Here is a 14,939-nt window from a genome sequence, read left to right as displayed (position 1 = left end):
ATCCTCCTTTGCTCACACTGGGTGCTGTGGCATTGGCTGGGCTCTGTACAACAGGTCACTTGCCTGCAGGGACGCCCCCGCCTCTCCTGCTCTCACCTTCCAGAACTTGAACATTATTTATCCTGAGAAGAAGTTCAGAGCTTTTTCTGTGATAATTACTTTACTACAGTTGAAAAAGGCTGAGAGATATTTGTGAATTTCAAATATAAAAATGGGAAGTAAAGTATTTGTCCAGATAAATTGTGCTAAAAAAATGAAAGGTTTTATTTGCAACTTATACAACTTCATAAAAAAAGCACTGTTCAGAATCTAACATAGGCTAACTTAAACATTTTGTTGCCTGAAAAATACTGGTAATATACTTGTTTTAAAATAGTTCAGACATACAATTAAATGAACTTTGATAAAATGTTTCTTAAGATGACAGCTTGTAAACAGAAAAATTAATGTAATTTAAACACATTTTAGTAAATATGCAGATATATTTTATTTGTCAAGAGTAAATGTCAGTTTTATTTAGAATATTTAGGTACAAAAAATAAAAAATTATATACCTATGACTGTTAAGAAAAAGTTAATTGTTCTGAGACTACTACTAAGGCACTGATATGAATTATCTAAATGTTTATATCTTTAATATTCAGATGCTCATAGCTATTTTCTTAGAAATATTTTTAGTAAGGTAATCCAATCTTATTTTTCCCTTGGAAGACAGTTTTAAGCAACAAATATGTAATACATCCTAATAAAAATACTGTGATAACACCGATTCAAAAGTACTTATCACTAGAAAAAGGGTTTATATACGTGGGTGTTTTTACTTTTAAACTTTTTTTTTCATCATCATACATCAGCCACAAGAAAGTGTACTGAAGCATGGAAGACCATCGTATTATATAAAATTTTATACAAAAGCTTAGGATCATGTTACTAACTGGATAATTATATCAAAAATTAAAAAGTTCTATAAAACTATTGAGAGGTTAGAGTTTTAGGTACATAATACATTTTAAAACATATTCTCAAAATTTTACCGTTAGTGCACAAAACACAAGCTTCACCTTAGAACGCAAATGCAGTCAGCCTGATGTGAGCGAGCTCTCTGCCAGGGCAGTGGCAGCGGCGCTCTGCAGAGACAGGAAGTCGGCAGCAGAGGCAATGATCTCGATCCATCACAAACCAGCAGCTTAAGACTTCACAGCAGTGGATGCATAAGTTCTATCACCCACTCTGCTTATGTATTGACCTCATACTTGAAAGTATTTTTCCATAAAAGACAGTAACTGTGGCCATTTGCCAGATATAAAATAACTGATACAGCAAATAAATTGAGCAAGAAAATCACAGCATATTTCTAACTTTTTAATAACTTCTGCTTGTGATGACCTTCTGTGATCTGGAACCTTTGTTTTACATAAAATTGGGGCTGAAAAAAAGAGAGAGAAAAAACTTTTGATTGGTACAAATATAAAATCAACTAAGAAATAAAAATTATTAGAATCAATGGTTTTACAAAGCTTTTCCAGAAAGAGCAAATATACATCTAATGTCTATAGGATATCTAGTTATGGAACTTTGGAAAGAAAGGGAAAAAAAAACCCCACCAAAATTTATTTTCTTCTGGACGAATTCTGAAACTATGGGCTTGGACCTGATTTTGTCATCAACAGCTCATACCAACGATTCTCAAGTGGAGCAGGGTGATAATTTCCACAAGGTAAGTGTAAACTGTCTTTCATATATGAAATAAATATGGGGGAATCCAATTTTAGTAACACTGGATTAAGATAAAAAGATAAGTAAAAGGTCCCAGAGCTTTGTAATAAAAAGCAAATTATATTTATAGTTTGTCTTTTAAAATTCAGTGCTTGAATAAACATAGCTATTATTCATCATATTATGCTTGCTATGGACCAGGCACTGTGCTAGGCTCTGGGGATGGATACATCCATGAACAAAATAGATCCATGCCCTCATGGAGCCAATGTTAAAAGTTCATACATGAGAATTCTTCTTTCTTCCCCCCAAAGCAATAATATCCACAGGTCAATTAAATATACCAAAACCCTGTGGATTACTTCTCCACGGTTCAAAAATAGAAAGCTAGCATGGATTAGCATCGTTTTCCTAACTATTCTCAAGTGGAGTTACAATGATCTGAAAATGCTGGGTTTGAAATCAGACCTGGTTTTGAAATCAACAATGGAAGGGTTGCTCTGTAAGGACGTAAGGAGGACAGATGCTGCTAGAGCAGCGACAATTGGAGAAACCGAGGCAAAGACCACAATGGAGAATTTGCAACAGCACAAACAGGCAAACTGACAAGGACATATTAAGTGGGAGAAATAAAATGAAGGACACAAAGTACAAAAGAGGAATAAAACCTTATTTTCTAAAACTTTGGTAGTTTCGATTGTGACACATACCCCAACCTATAAGCCTTGAGAATATCATCCAAATGCTACTCATGCCGCCCCATTGTACTGGGACCCTCTCTACCTTCCTCTGCATCATTGCGTCCACCATTGGTTTCATAAGCTCTGACATCAAAGCACAGGAGTTCACATCGATAGCCTGGTTCCCTTATTAAAATAAAAATTCTCACAAAATCATTATCAGTAGTATTTATTAAAATAAAGTGAACCTAAGAATTAGTATTTTTAAATCAAATATTATTTGACATCTTTGATTCCACAAGAAAGCATACAGCTTCCAATTAGATAAGAAATTTAACATAACTAATGGTAGGTCAGCAGTGTATTAGAGCCACAGGCTTGGCTATAAAATAAGAGCAGCCGACTTTTCCCCCCAAGTAATTGATGTATTTTACATTGTGATGTGTTTTTATTTCATTCATTCTTTCATTTTGCCAAATATTTAATGAGCACCTAATATATGCCAGGTGCTATTGTAGATGCTAGGGAAGCAGCAGTGAACAACAAGCTGACCACAGGAGGCAGGCAAGGAAAAGGAAACAGACAGAAGCACAATAAAGATCAAAGAGGGCAATGAGAGGGAGAGGGAAGGGGCGAGGCTACCCGAGGTGGGTGGTTGGAAATGGCTTACTTCTTACGGTCTTTGTCCTTCTTCAGGTTGCTGCCCATAAAGGTCTGGTTCTGGTATATCTCGGAGGTAGCTTTCTTTTTAGAGAAAGAGATTATTTCTTCTTCCAAAAGTCTTCTCTTCTCCTCAAGCTTCATTCTCTCTTCTTGGTGAACTCTTTTGAGGTGCTCGAATTTGGCCTGCAGCTGGGAAACAAGGTACAGCTCTTAGCAGTGACACAGAATGGCTGCAGCTGGGCAGGGGTGTCCTCCCACTTAGAGCGCACTTATATTTCATGCTAATGAACACAACAACTGCACAAGCCAGCAGCTGCACAGGGGTGTCCTCCTGCTTAGAACACACTGCTAATTCACGCTAATGGACACAACATCTGCACAAGCCAGCAGCTGCACAGGGGTGTCCTCCTGCTTAGAGCACACTGCTAATTCATGCTAATGGACACAACATCTGCACAAGCCAGCAGCTGTGCAGGGCTGTTCTCCTGCTTAGAACACACTGCTAATTCACGCTAATGGACACAACATCTGCACAAGCCAGCAGCTGCACAGGGGTGTCCTCCTGCTTAGAGCACACTGCTAATTCACGCTAATGGACACAACATCTGCACAAGCCAGCAGCTGCGCAGGGGTGTTCTCCTGCCTAAAGCACACTGCTAATTCACGCTAATGAACACAGCATCTGCGTAAGCTGCCTCGTGGCTCAAGTTCGTGCTTCAGAAAAAATTTAATTATGAATTTGCCTTAGCAACTTTAATTTTAAATAAGTTCCCATGCAAAAAAAAAAATGCATGAACAAAATATAATGAAAAACCATAGCCTCAGGAACAAACCTGTTTTTAAAACACGACCTTTTCTTGAAGTTTTTATTTTCTTGCTCTAGTTTCTCCACAAAGCCTCTTCAATTAGATTTTCTAAAATCTATGCTTAATAAAGGCAAAGAACACAAATTACAGAAGCAAGTTATAAAAAAGGAAAAAGAAACCCTTATTTTCCAAATTAAGTTATCATTTGTAGTGAGGAAGCTGTTAAAAGTTATACTGAAAAATCTATTTGGGAAGTTAAGTGTCAACTGTCAATTAAAATCAAGAACCTTAAAAATTGATTCTATTTTTCCACAGTCACTGACCTTCTTGAAATTTAAACTAAATCAAGAAACCCTAAATTCAGAGAAATAATACTAACTGTAGTATGTACCCCATAATGGAAAAACATAGTCTGTATCTAATAGAAATAAAGTAAAACCATAAATTTATGTTGAATAACTCAATGCAGCCATGAAAACGAGTTTTACAAAAGTTTGTAACATTATAACATGAGGTTTCCCTGGTTAATTGGTGTTAATCTGAAAACAAATCTGGGCACTTCAGTAGACTCCATATGAATCCGCTGTGTGCCGTGTATATAAGCACAACATTCTAAATCTTGATTTAAAAAAAAAAAGATACCTTTTCTTTTCTGATCTCCTACCCTGGTTAAACAAATGTTAAATTAGTCTTTTTAGTTTTAGGCAGCAACCTAGCATTCAATGAAAAGTAAAACTTGGCTTCCAAAAAGATGGCATATAATAGCTGAGGAAATAGAAATACGCTACTAGTAACCAGAGGCTGAGGGTAGAAACTGGAGAGAGCTAAACCCCACCCTAATAAACAGTAAATGTCCCATATATGGAGCAGTGTGTCCTGAGCCAGAAAACCTGATGGAGGCCTGAGACGAAGGTGGGAGAAGCTGAAATAGGTGAGTGACCTGCTGCCTTAGATCCTTTCTGAGGGGGCCATTTCAGAGAAGCACAGTACTTGGTGCTGGCTTATTAAATGGTTTCTGCTTCTATAAAAAGATGTGTGTGAGAGTGCACATGTGTTTACAGGGCGGAACTCATCCAGCTGTCACTCCCATCAGTGGTATAAAGTCTACAGCTCTCTGAGCACATGTGCGTCCCTTGTAAATATGGGAGAGGAGCGGCGTGGAGGCTGAAACAGACACTGAGGCTACAGGGGCAGATCTGTATTCTTGTGAATAGAGACAGAGAACTGATTACTTAAATGGGTTCTTTATAAGCCTACAGAAATATCTCTAAAGGTTTATATATAGAGTGCTTCATATATTTCATTCCTGAGGTTGATAAAAATTCCAGGAAAACTGTAACAAGAAAAATGTTTTAAATGGGGGAGTGGGAAAGGTGTGAATGGGAACATTATTCATATTATGTGGCATTCACAGCTTTGATAGCAACAATCTATTCCATGTACATGAAGCACTCACTCATGGTTCCATTAGTCACTGCAACAGGCATTTATTCAAACGTACTTTCAAATACTAATAAAAAAGTTAAAAACAGTACACCTTTTGTGCTCCTGATAACTACTCACCAATGCTCTTAAAACTATCACCAATATGGTACATTGCTGTATCTTTTGTCAACATTATTTCTAAGAATGTCATACATTCTGATGTTCAATGATCCTTTTAAACTTATCAATTTTTAGAAACAAATGCTAAAGACAGCATTCCTCTTTGATTGAACTAGATCAGTGATGGCGAACCTATGACACACGTATCAGAGGTGACATGCGAACTCATTTTTTTTATTTTTCTTTGTTAAATGGCATTTAAATATATAAAATAAATATCAAAAATATACATCTTTGTTTTACTATGGTTGCAAATATCAAACAATTTCTATATGTGACACGGCACCAGAGTTAAGTGTTTTCCAAAATGCTGACATGCCGAGCTCAAAAGGTTCGCCATCACTGAACTAGATTATCTTTACTGTGAGTTTTGTGCCTCCCAGTGGCCTTTTTGTAATGACTGCCTGGAAGGCGAGATGCCTGTGCTCACTGAGAAGTCACCTTGGGCCTCAGTTCTCGGCTGCACCTATGGTGAACCCCTCCTTCCTGCCCTGTATTATAAGTCTTCTTCCTGTATTCTCATGTTCTGTATTTTTACTGGAGCTGTATTTTTACTGGAAATCATATAGAAGACTTTTGAAAATAAGGCCTAAATTAAATGAAATATTAACGACAGAGTAGACATATATAAAATGGGGAAGTAGTAATGATGTAATGATGGTTATGTGCTTTATTGGAGGGATAAATAAAAACTGTACTTTTTTTGTAGTAGGGGAAAAAGAATGGGAAATCGTATAATACATAACATGCCTCACTAGTACATTCAGAATGATGTAATAAAGATGTAAGTAAGACAACATTCAGACATTATCTTGAGATAACATTTGTTCTGTGCATCTCCCTACTCTAGTTGTCTATTTAATGTTCACAACATTTTCAATTAATTATATAATAAAATTGTTTTATACAAAATATAAATTAAGAGGTATTTGTTTTATAACATTGGCAAGGATATTTTAAATAACAAGGTCTCCTAATATGGAATTAAGTAATGTTTTGGGATACCAAAATTATCTTTTTGTTGGTGACTGCCAGTATCTTATTGACATAACTAACTTTAAAATGTTGGCAGTCAAGTATTGGGATCAAATATCCCAGTTTACCCTGAAGAGACTTGGTTTACATCTACTTATTGCCCCAGTGTAATTATTAATAAGCCTCCTTTCCCTCTAAAACCATTGTAATTAAGGCAATAACGTATCCTGTCTTCCTCAGCCCTGGAGTAGATGATTCTAGTCTCACGGAGTAATGATGATTGACTAGACGCCCTTCTTCAGCAAACTGACCGTAACTCTGTCAAGTATCAATAACAGTGGCTTAACAGCATGAAAAGTGGTCATGAAACAAGCAGGCCAGTAATCTACTGTCTCTAAAACTACATAATTAAAAGTTTAGAACTCCTGTGACAACTGATTGTTGGTGCTTTAGTTTCAAATTAACTTCGTTTGTTTAATACATACTCTTAAGCATTTGAATCATAAAAATAAAACTCTACAAAGCACCTACTAACAAACAGTATTCCTCTTTTTCTTTCAATCATTTAGTCACCTGAATTTTTAACATCCTTTTAAATAATAAACATTTAAGCAAAATATTTTTATGTGGAATTTTAAAAATTAAAACTTATCTATACACCACTTCTACAACTTTTCTCCTCACTGGAGAGACAAGGAATCCTAATCTATGAGAAACTCTTGGAAGAATTTCACTCCACTACCACCTTAAAGACTAATCCACTGATTAAAAGAAACACCAGCATCCTTATTTCCTACTCATCACAACTCCTTCCTCCTCAATATTTGTATTTTAAAATACCTACAAAGTAGGGACTAGTTTAAAAGAGAACAAGAAACTAAAGAAACAGAACACCCAAATGCAATGAGACCTGTGATTTAATTCTGGTTCAAAAACAAAAATCACCAAACAAAAAGAAATAATAATAGACAATCTTGAGACAACTGGGGAAATTTGAATATGGATTAGCGATTAGGCGAGATTATGGCATTCCCATTAATATTCTTAGGTGTAAATTGGTACTATGGTTATGAAGAAAAATACACCTAAGCTTTAGAGATGCACACTGGTGTGTCTAGAGATAAAGTGCCATGATGTCTCAACCAGCGTTCAGATGACCGGGAAAAATACACCTGCATGTACATACACATAGATACCCGCATACACACACATGCGCAACATACGCACATGTAAAATAAAAATGGCAAAATGTTCCCTACTAAATCTAGGTGTGGGAGGGACACAGGTGTACTCTGGATTCACTTTTTTATTATCTGAAATTTTTCAAAAGACCAAAATTCAAATTATAAGTAGGATATATTAGATTATTTTACCAAACCATTTACTATTTAAACATCAAGTACTGTAAGTGTACCTGACATAATAAATTTGTAAAATTAATTATAAATAACTCTTCAGGGACTCTTGTGTTATCAAGATCACTTGTATTAACATTTTTGTCTTCTAGAAATTTTTTTGCAGCTCACCCTTTTTGAGCCTCATTTGAAAATGCGGCCATTTACTTAAAAGTAGCCATTGCAATTAGGTCTACAGATCTATAGAAAATAGCTTAACAAATAAAATTAAAATTGTTGCTTGAAGAATGAGAAGCAAACAGAACTAAAGGAATTCACTGCTGATGTTTAGCTGTGCCAAAGGTCATTTAGACCAAAGGTCATCTAAACTCTCAAAAAGGGCTTTAGCAAGCCAGAGCTACACATTTCTGGCTCCTGGTTAAGATACTTAAAATACTTCTTAGTAAACTGGTGCATTACAAGTTCTTGATAAGCCACTTCTAAAGGATGACCATTTGCTCATAATGGCCAAAATTGATTTCAGACTACAATTTTTTAAAAGACTAGGTGCATAAAATAGCTAGTTTTTAAAGAATAATAAGTAGTCTCCAAATGCATCTCAACTAAATTGAGATAAATCCCCCAAATTAATAGGACACCTAAAAAAATGCAAATCCCAACAAACTAGTGTACTTGCCTCTCTTTCAGCTTCTTTTAGTATGGCTTCTTTCTCCTTCACCCGGTGCACAAACATCTGCTTCATTTCATCTTCCTTCCTCTGACGTTCCCCATAAATTTCGTGTCTTTTGGCTTCATAGGTCTCTTGAAGACTAAAAAGTTTTTATAGTAATCTGATGTTAAAAATGTGGTGTAACAAACTTGCAAAAATTCAAATATCTCAGGTTAAGTCTCATAACTATAACATGTGCCAATATCCTCCCACATACAGCAACCTGAAACATGAGATTTCCCATAGCAGGAAACATACAAAGCCATAGTGCTACAGCTAACAGAGAGCACTAAGAGTTTGAAAACTGATTTATCAAATCCTTCACAGTAAGTACTCACATTTTACCTCAAAGGAATTCCTTTCAATCTTTGCTAATTGGCATTATTGTGTCTGGAGACCTCCAAGTCCTGACATCATCTCTGACTCTTCCCTTGTTCTTATCTCCATATCTGATCACCAAGGCCTGTGAACCTGAAACATCATCTAAATCTAGTCTTCTTTTGATTTCTACAGTTTTCCTGTTACAGGCCAACTTGATCTCTGTGATTTTCTGTCTTCACTACTACAATAATATCCTAATTGATCTCTGCATTTTTAGTTCTCCTTTCTTGAACTTAGTTCTTCTTGCCACTCCCAAGATTTTTCACCAAAACCACAGAGCTCACTACCTTTTCCTCTGCATTAGAGTTTATCTACAGAATAAAGTCCCACCTCCTCAGAGAGCACTTAAGGAACTTCACAATGTGACCTAATTCCACCTTCCCAGATTCATTTCTTCCAAACAAACCCAAACCCCCTTAGGTCCCAGCCATACTGGCCTATTCACTCCCTAAAGCATGCTACATGCTTCAATCTGCCGCACCTCAGCTTGCACCTCCTCTGCTTCCGATGCTATTGCCCCCTCCTCTACCCAGCTCTTCCTTAAGGCCAAATTCAAATGCAACTTCCACTCTTAAAGTCTTCTCTGATCTTCCCATTTGGAACTAGCTGTCCCTTCCAAGCATTCCCATGGTATTGTGTTCACACCTCTTCCCTGTCATTAATAGCCACCTGCCTCTCCTCTAACAGACAGACCATCTTTATATTTGTAACCCCATTCTGCAGCAGAGCTCTCTAGACATTTCAGTGTGTTCGTAAATGTTCATTTAATGACAGAAATTGTCAGGATGTTGAGCCAAATTTAACCGAGCAGAGCAAGGACTGTCCAAAAAAAGTATGATAAATTGCCCTGGCCGGTGTGGCTCAGTAGTTGGAGCATCAGCCTGTGCACAGGTTTTGGGTTTGAATCCCAGTCAAGGGCACAGACCTGGGTTGCAGGTTCAATCCTGGCCCCAGTTAGGGCTCCTACGGAGGCACCCAATTGATGTTTCTCTCTCTTTCTCTTTCCTCCTCCCACCTTCTTTTCCACTCTCTCTAAAAAGCAATGGGGGGAAATGTGATAAATTAAGAAATTTTAGGAAAAGAACCCAAGTCAGTACTTCCGGAAGGAGCAAGCATGTTTAGGCCCTATGCAGTATAACTCTATACAGCTGGGGTTTTGTTTGTTTGTTTTTAAACTTTTACAAATTGATTTTAGAAAGCAAGGGAGAGAGAATCATTGCACATCGGGAGGACACTCTTTTTTTTTTTAAATAAACACTCTTCATGGTTAAAGAAAAAAAAAAAGAAAAGAAATTTTACCAATTTAAAATACTATAACTGGAGAAGTAAATATTTTAAGTATAGAATTCTATAAGTTTAAGGAAAAATAAAGAAATGTTGCATAGTAGTTACCATGGCTGCCAGTGAATGTGTGGTACACATAACAGGCATTCCAAGGAAGACCACATCCTGAACACTGTCTGATAGCCTGGATGGACCCAGAGAACACCATGCTCAGTGAAATAAGCCAGTCAGAGAACGACAAATACCATGTGGTTTCACTCATATGTGGAATCCAAAGAACAAAATAAACTAATAAACAAAATAGAAACAGACTCAGATAGAGACTGACAGCTGTCAGATGGGACGGGGAGGCAGGGCTAGGTGAAAAAGGTGAAGGGATTAAGCAACAACAACAACAAACACAGACAACACTATGGTGATTGCCAAGGGAAAGGGGGAATGTGGGGAGATGGGAGAGGGTAAAGGAAAGGAGGATAAATAGTGACGGAGGAAAGACTTTGGGTGGAAAACACACAATACAATATACAGATGATGTATTATAGAATTGTACACCTGAAAACTACATAATTTTATTAACCAATGTTACCCCAGTAAATTCAATAAAAATCAAAGAAAGAGTAAAGCTTATAAATGTACAAAATGCTCTGGATAATCATATACGTACTTCAAATTCAAGGAGGCATGCTGAAATTAACTTTAACTAAAAGCATTTTAGTTTTTAACAGGTTTCTTGTTTTTCTGTATTTGTTCTGGTAGTATTTTAAAGAAGCCTCTAAATCTATCAGGTTACTTTCACCATTTTCAGAAACCTCACCACATTCTGCTGGTCTTACGCTGGGCTGGTAGCCTTTAATGACAAACTTGGTTTAAATAATGTCTTGAATTCATAGCAAATGTAAGTTTTTAAAAATTCTTCTTAATCTACTTATATAAGCACTTGGAGTTGCTTAGGAGGAAAATAAATCTACCCAGTAAAAAGACCTAACATCTGTTGATTAGTTGTTAGCAGTGAGTTACTTTCTGGGTTCCTTTCAGTAATTCCATGGCAACTAAGGGCAACCGGGAAGAACATGCATTAATACTCTGCTTTACAGGTAAGAAAACTAAAGAGAGGTACAGTAATCTGCTCAAAGTAACACAGTTGGGATACGAGCCAGAGCCAACCTGCTCGAAAGCCATCCTAACCACCATGACAGACTACGCTGAAGTCTTAGCAAAAAGATTACAGAGATGGGTGCTCTACATTTCCACCTCACCACAGCGCTTTCCCAATGGACAATCAATACTAACAATAGCCTAGGTGGTCATCACACCCTGACGCATCACGCCCTAACGTCGTCCGTCACAAGATGGCCATCACAGATGGCCGTGCACATAGCAGAGGCGGGGCCTGGTGGAGGAGGCGAGTCGCAGCAGAGAAGGGCAGCTGTGGGCAATCAGGTCGGCAGGGGAGGACAGTTCAGGGTGATCAGGTCAGCAGGGGAGGGCAGCCGTGGGCAATCAATCAGGCCGGCAGGGGAGGACAGTTGGGAGCAATCAGGCCAGCAGGGGAGGTGAGCTGGTGGCGATCAGGCCAGCCAGGGAGGGCAGTTGGGGGCAATCTGGTCGGCAGGGGAGGTCAGTTCGGGGTGATCAGGTCAGCTGGGGAGGGCAGTTTAGGGCAATCAGGCCAGCAGAGGGGCAGTTAGGTGTCAATCAGGCCGGCAGAGGAGCGGTTAGGGGGCAATCAGGCTGGCAGGAGGTGAGTGGTTAGGGGCCAGCGGTCCTGGATTGTGAGAGGGATGTCCCAGGGGGTCCCAGATTGGAGAGGGTGCAGGTCGGGCTGAGGGACAGCCCCCGCATGCACGAGTTTCGTGCACTGGGCCTGTAGTGTAAATTATAAAGCTAACTGCAAGTACAGAAGTCTTTCAAAAGGCGGTAAAGAAACCCTTAGAGCTGAAAGGAAATGGTTTATAAAGTTAGTGTTATAAAAGTAATACTACCATTTTTTACTATCAAACAAAAATGAAAAATAGTTTCTTGCTATACTATTCTAGTAGCTTGTTGTCATGAATGTTTAATGTAATGTATTACTATAGTTGCAAATATCATTGATTTAAAGCAAAGTTGAAGACCAAACAGGAAGAAAAAATGCTCAGATGCTCATGTTCACCAAGAAAACCACTGCAGTCCCTGCACTTTGTGCTCCATGTTGGTCCTGGTCCTCATAAACGTGATGGGCTTTTTCTATTTCTACTGTTGACTAAATACTTACAAGTTCACTATTTACTTATAAACACTTTCAAAGACACAAAATTGTATGACATAAAAGATTATGTGAAACACTTAAGCAAGTCTAAAATACTACCCACCCTTCCACTCAAACTTTAGGTCTCTTACACTTCAAGGTCAGTGATTTGTATACACATGTTAAAGGTGATTGACTGTAGGAGCAAGACTAGTTATGTCCATCTAAAATAACTTGGGGATTTAAGTAGGTTTATAAAAGCATGTTTCATACAGCTTAAATAACTGAAGATCAGTTAATTAAGATGCTAAGAACATAATGCCAATTACTTGAACTTCATAATAAACGGATAATCAGTGCAGGCAGATTAGGACACTAACTATGACCTGGCAGAAGTACTCAATAAGTGTAAATGAAAAACAAACTAAAAGAGTAGCTATGAAGAGGGCTAGTAAAGAGAAAGAAAGGCCATCCTAAAAGGTTCATGTAACTATTTTTTTTACATAGTAGAGGTCCGGTGTACAAATTTATGCACAGGTGGGGTCCCTCTGGGTGGCCTGTGGGGATTAGGCCACCTGCAGCTCCTACCTACTGCACCCACTCATCCCAGCCCCATTGTGCCTGCCGCAGGCTCGCATCCAATCAGTCCCAATCAGTAGAGGCTTGTGCCACCGCCACAGCAGCATTTGCCAGCCGTGCTTCGGCGCCCTCCCGAGGGGGTATAAAAGAACAAAAGGACAGTTGCAGTACTGAGGAAGGAATCACTAAGAAATTATTTTTTAAAAAATTAAGTTAAATGAAAAAATAGCAAAAAGTTTCAAAACATATAATAGAGAACTGAAATGCATAAATATGTCACAATATATATTTATATACTGTATATGAGGCCCCTAGAACCATAAGAAATGCAAAAAATTCACTGTTAACACATTCTCAAATTACCCTCTTAAAAATCAAATTGCTCCCCTGTGGGGCGTGTGCCCCATGTAGGGAACCACTGTTCTAAACATTCCCTTTGAATCTATAGATCTTGGCCTATGTAGTCTTCCAACTATTGCTCTTTTTGTTTTAGATGGAATGGTCTCCATTATTTTCAAAGAACTGGAAAGGAAGCAACTGGATTGTACTGCACTGCTGCACTTCCACAGCAAAAACCTGATCCTCAACTTCAACACAGCTGACCTCTTCTTTTTTTCTTGAGACCCTCTTCACTTGCTGGTTTCCCTCCTTCCTCTACCAAAGGCTTCTCAATCTCTTCTGCCTCTCCAGCTAACAAATATTAGAGAAACTCAAGGCTGTTTCCAAGGCACCTTTCTTTCCAGATGTACTTCTCTTTCCAAGTAATATCATCCATACTCATATATTCAATTAACCATCTTAAGCTAATTTCTTTGGTCTAGCCCTCTCCTCTGAGCACCAAATAAATATCCAAAGTGCCATTTGACATTCTCACTTGGATGTTTCAGAGGAAAATTAAAGTCAACAGGTACAGCCCTAGCCGGTTTGGCTCAATGGATAGAGCAGCCGTGGGCAAACTACGGCCCGCGGGCCGGATCCGGCCCGTTTGAAATGAATAAAACTAAAAAAGAAAAAAAAAAAGACCGTACCCTTTTAAGTAATGATGTTTACTTTGAATTTGTATTAGTTCACACAAACACTCCATCCATGCTTTTGTTCCGGCCCTCCGGTCCAGTTTAAGAACCCATTGTGGACCTCGAGTCAAAAAGTTTGCCCACCCCTGGGATAGAGCATTAGCCTGCAGACTGAAAGGTCCCAGGTTCGATTCCGATCAAGGGCACATGCCTGGGTTGCAGGCTTGATCCCCAGTAGGGGATGTGTAGGAGGCAGCCAATTAATGATTCTCTCTTATCACTGATGTTTCTATCTCTCCCTTTCTCTTCCTCTCTGAAATCAATAAAAATTTTAAAAAATAGAAAAATAAAAAAGAAATAAAGTCACAGGTACAAACCTCAGCTTATGATTTCCATCATGCCAGTTACTGCTGTCCTCCCACCCCTCCAAAAAAGTTAGTCTTCCTCCAGAGACACCTACCTTAATGAATGGTACAAACATCTAACTGTCCAATGAAACTATAAATACAGAATAGAAGTCTTCCTCTAGCATCTTCTGGCATCCCCTACCTTTTTAATCTTATTATAGCTAAACAATCACTAAGTTCTTTCAGTTTCATCTTTTAGATACTTTTCTAATTTCATTGCTGTTTCTTTAGTCCCAGCCACATCTCCTAACTGGTTTCTCCTAAGTATCTTTGTACACTCCTTTAATACCTTCCTTATATTACAGCTAACAGTTATTTTTTAAATGTAAACATGTTATTACTCCTTCAAGGACTTTGCCTTTCCCTTAGGACAAGGATAAAATCCTCCCCAGAGCCTCCATGGTCTTACTCCTGCCTACCTGTCCTCTCAATCTTATGCCATCCCCACTGTCTCCTTTCCGGAGGCCATTTGCTCTCTGCCTTCAGATCTTTACACATCTTGCTCTGCTTTCCCCATGTTATTATAGCTCAAAACAATA

At 38.2% G+C, this 14,939-nt stretch overlaps 1 protein-coding gene across 6 annotated transcripts in view; it reads right to left on the bottom strand.

Moving 5' to 3' along the window:
* Nucleotides 1-240: 240 nt before the first annotated feature.
* SEPTIN10 (septin 10) overlaps nt 241-14,939 on the bottom strand; it is an 83,881-nt gene continuing 69,182 nt past the window's right edge. For 4 of the 6 annotated variants that reach the window (XM_036352850.1, XM_036352852.1, XM_036352853.1 and 1 more), the window contains 3 exons: nt 8,477-8,609; nt 3,067-3,248; nt 241-1,426 (listed from right to left, as the gene is read on the bottom strand). In XM_036352850.1, the coding sequence (XP_036208743.1) occupies nt 1,411-1,426; nt 3,067-3,248; nt 8,477-8,609 (331 nt within the window). In that variant the 3' untranslated portion in view covers nt 241-1,410. Of the gene's footprint in view, nt 1,427-1,504; nt 2,583-3,066; nt 3,249-3,892; nt 3,981-8,476; nt 8,610-14,939 lie in introns of those variants that run through there. The other 2 variants (XM_036352855.1, XM_036352851.1) reach the window with 2 other exon arrangements.

Source organism: Myotis myotis, unplaced genomic scaffold (assembly GCF_014108235.1).
Source record: "Myotis myotis isolate mMyoMyo1 unplaced genomic scaffold, mMyoMyo1.p scaffold_m19_p_2, whole genome shotgun sequence".
In the NCBI taxonomy this organism is placed as follows: Eukaryota; Metazoa; Chordata; class Mammalia; order Chiroptera; family Vespertilionidae; genus Myotis; species Myotis myotis.
Note: the sequence above shows the minus strand (reverse complement) of the source record. Positions and strands in the feature narration are given on the sequence as shown.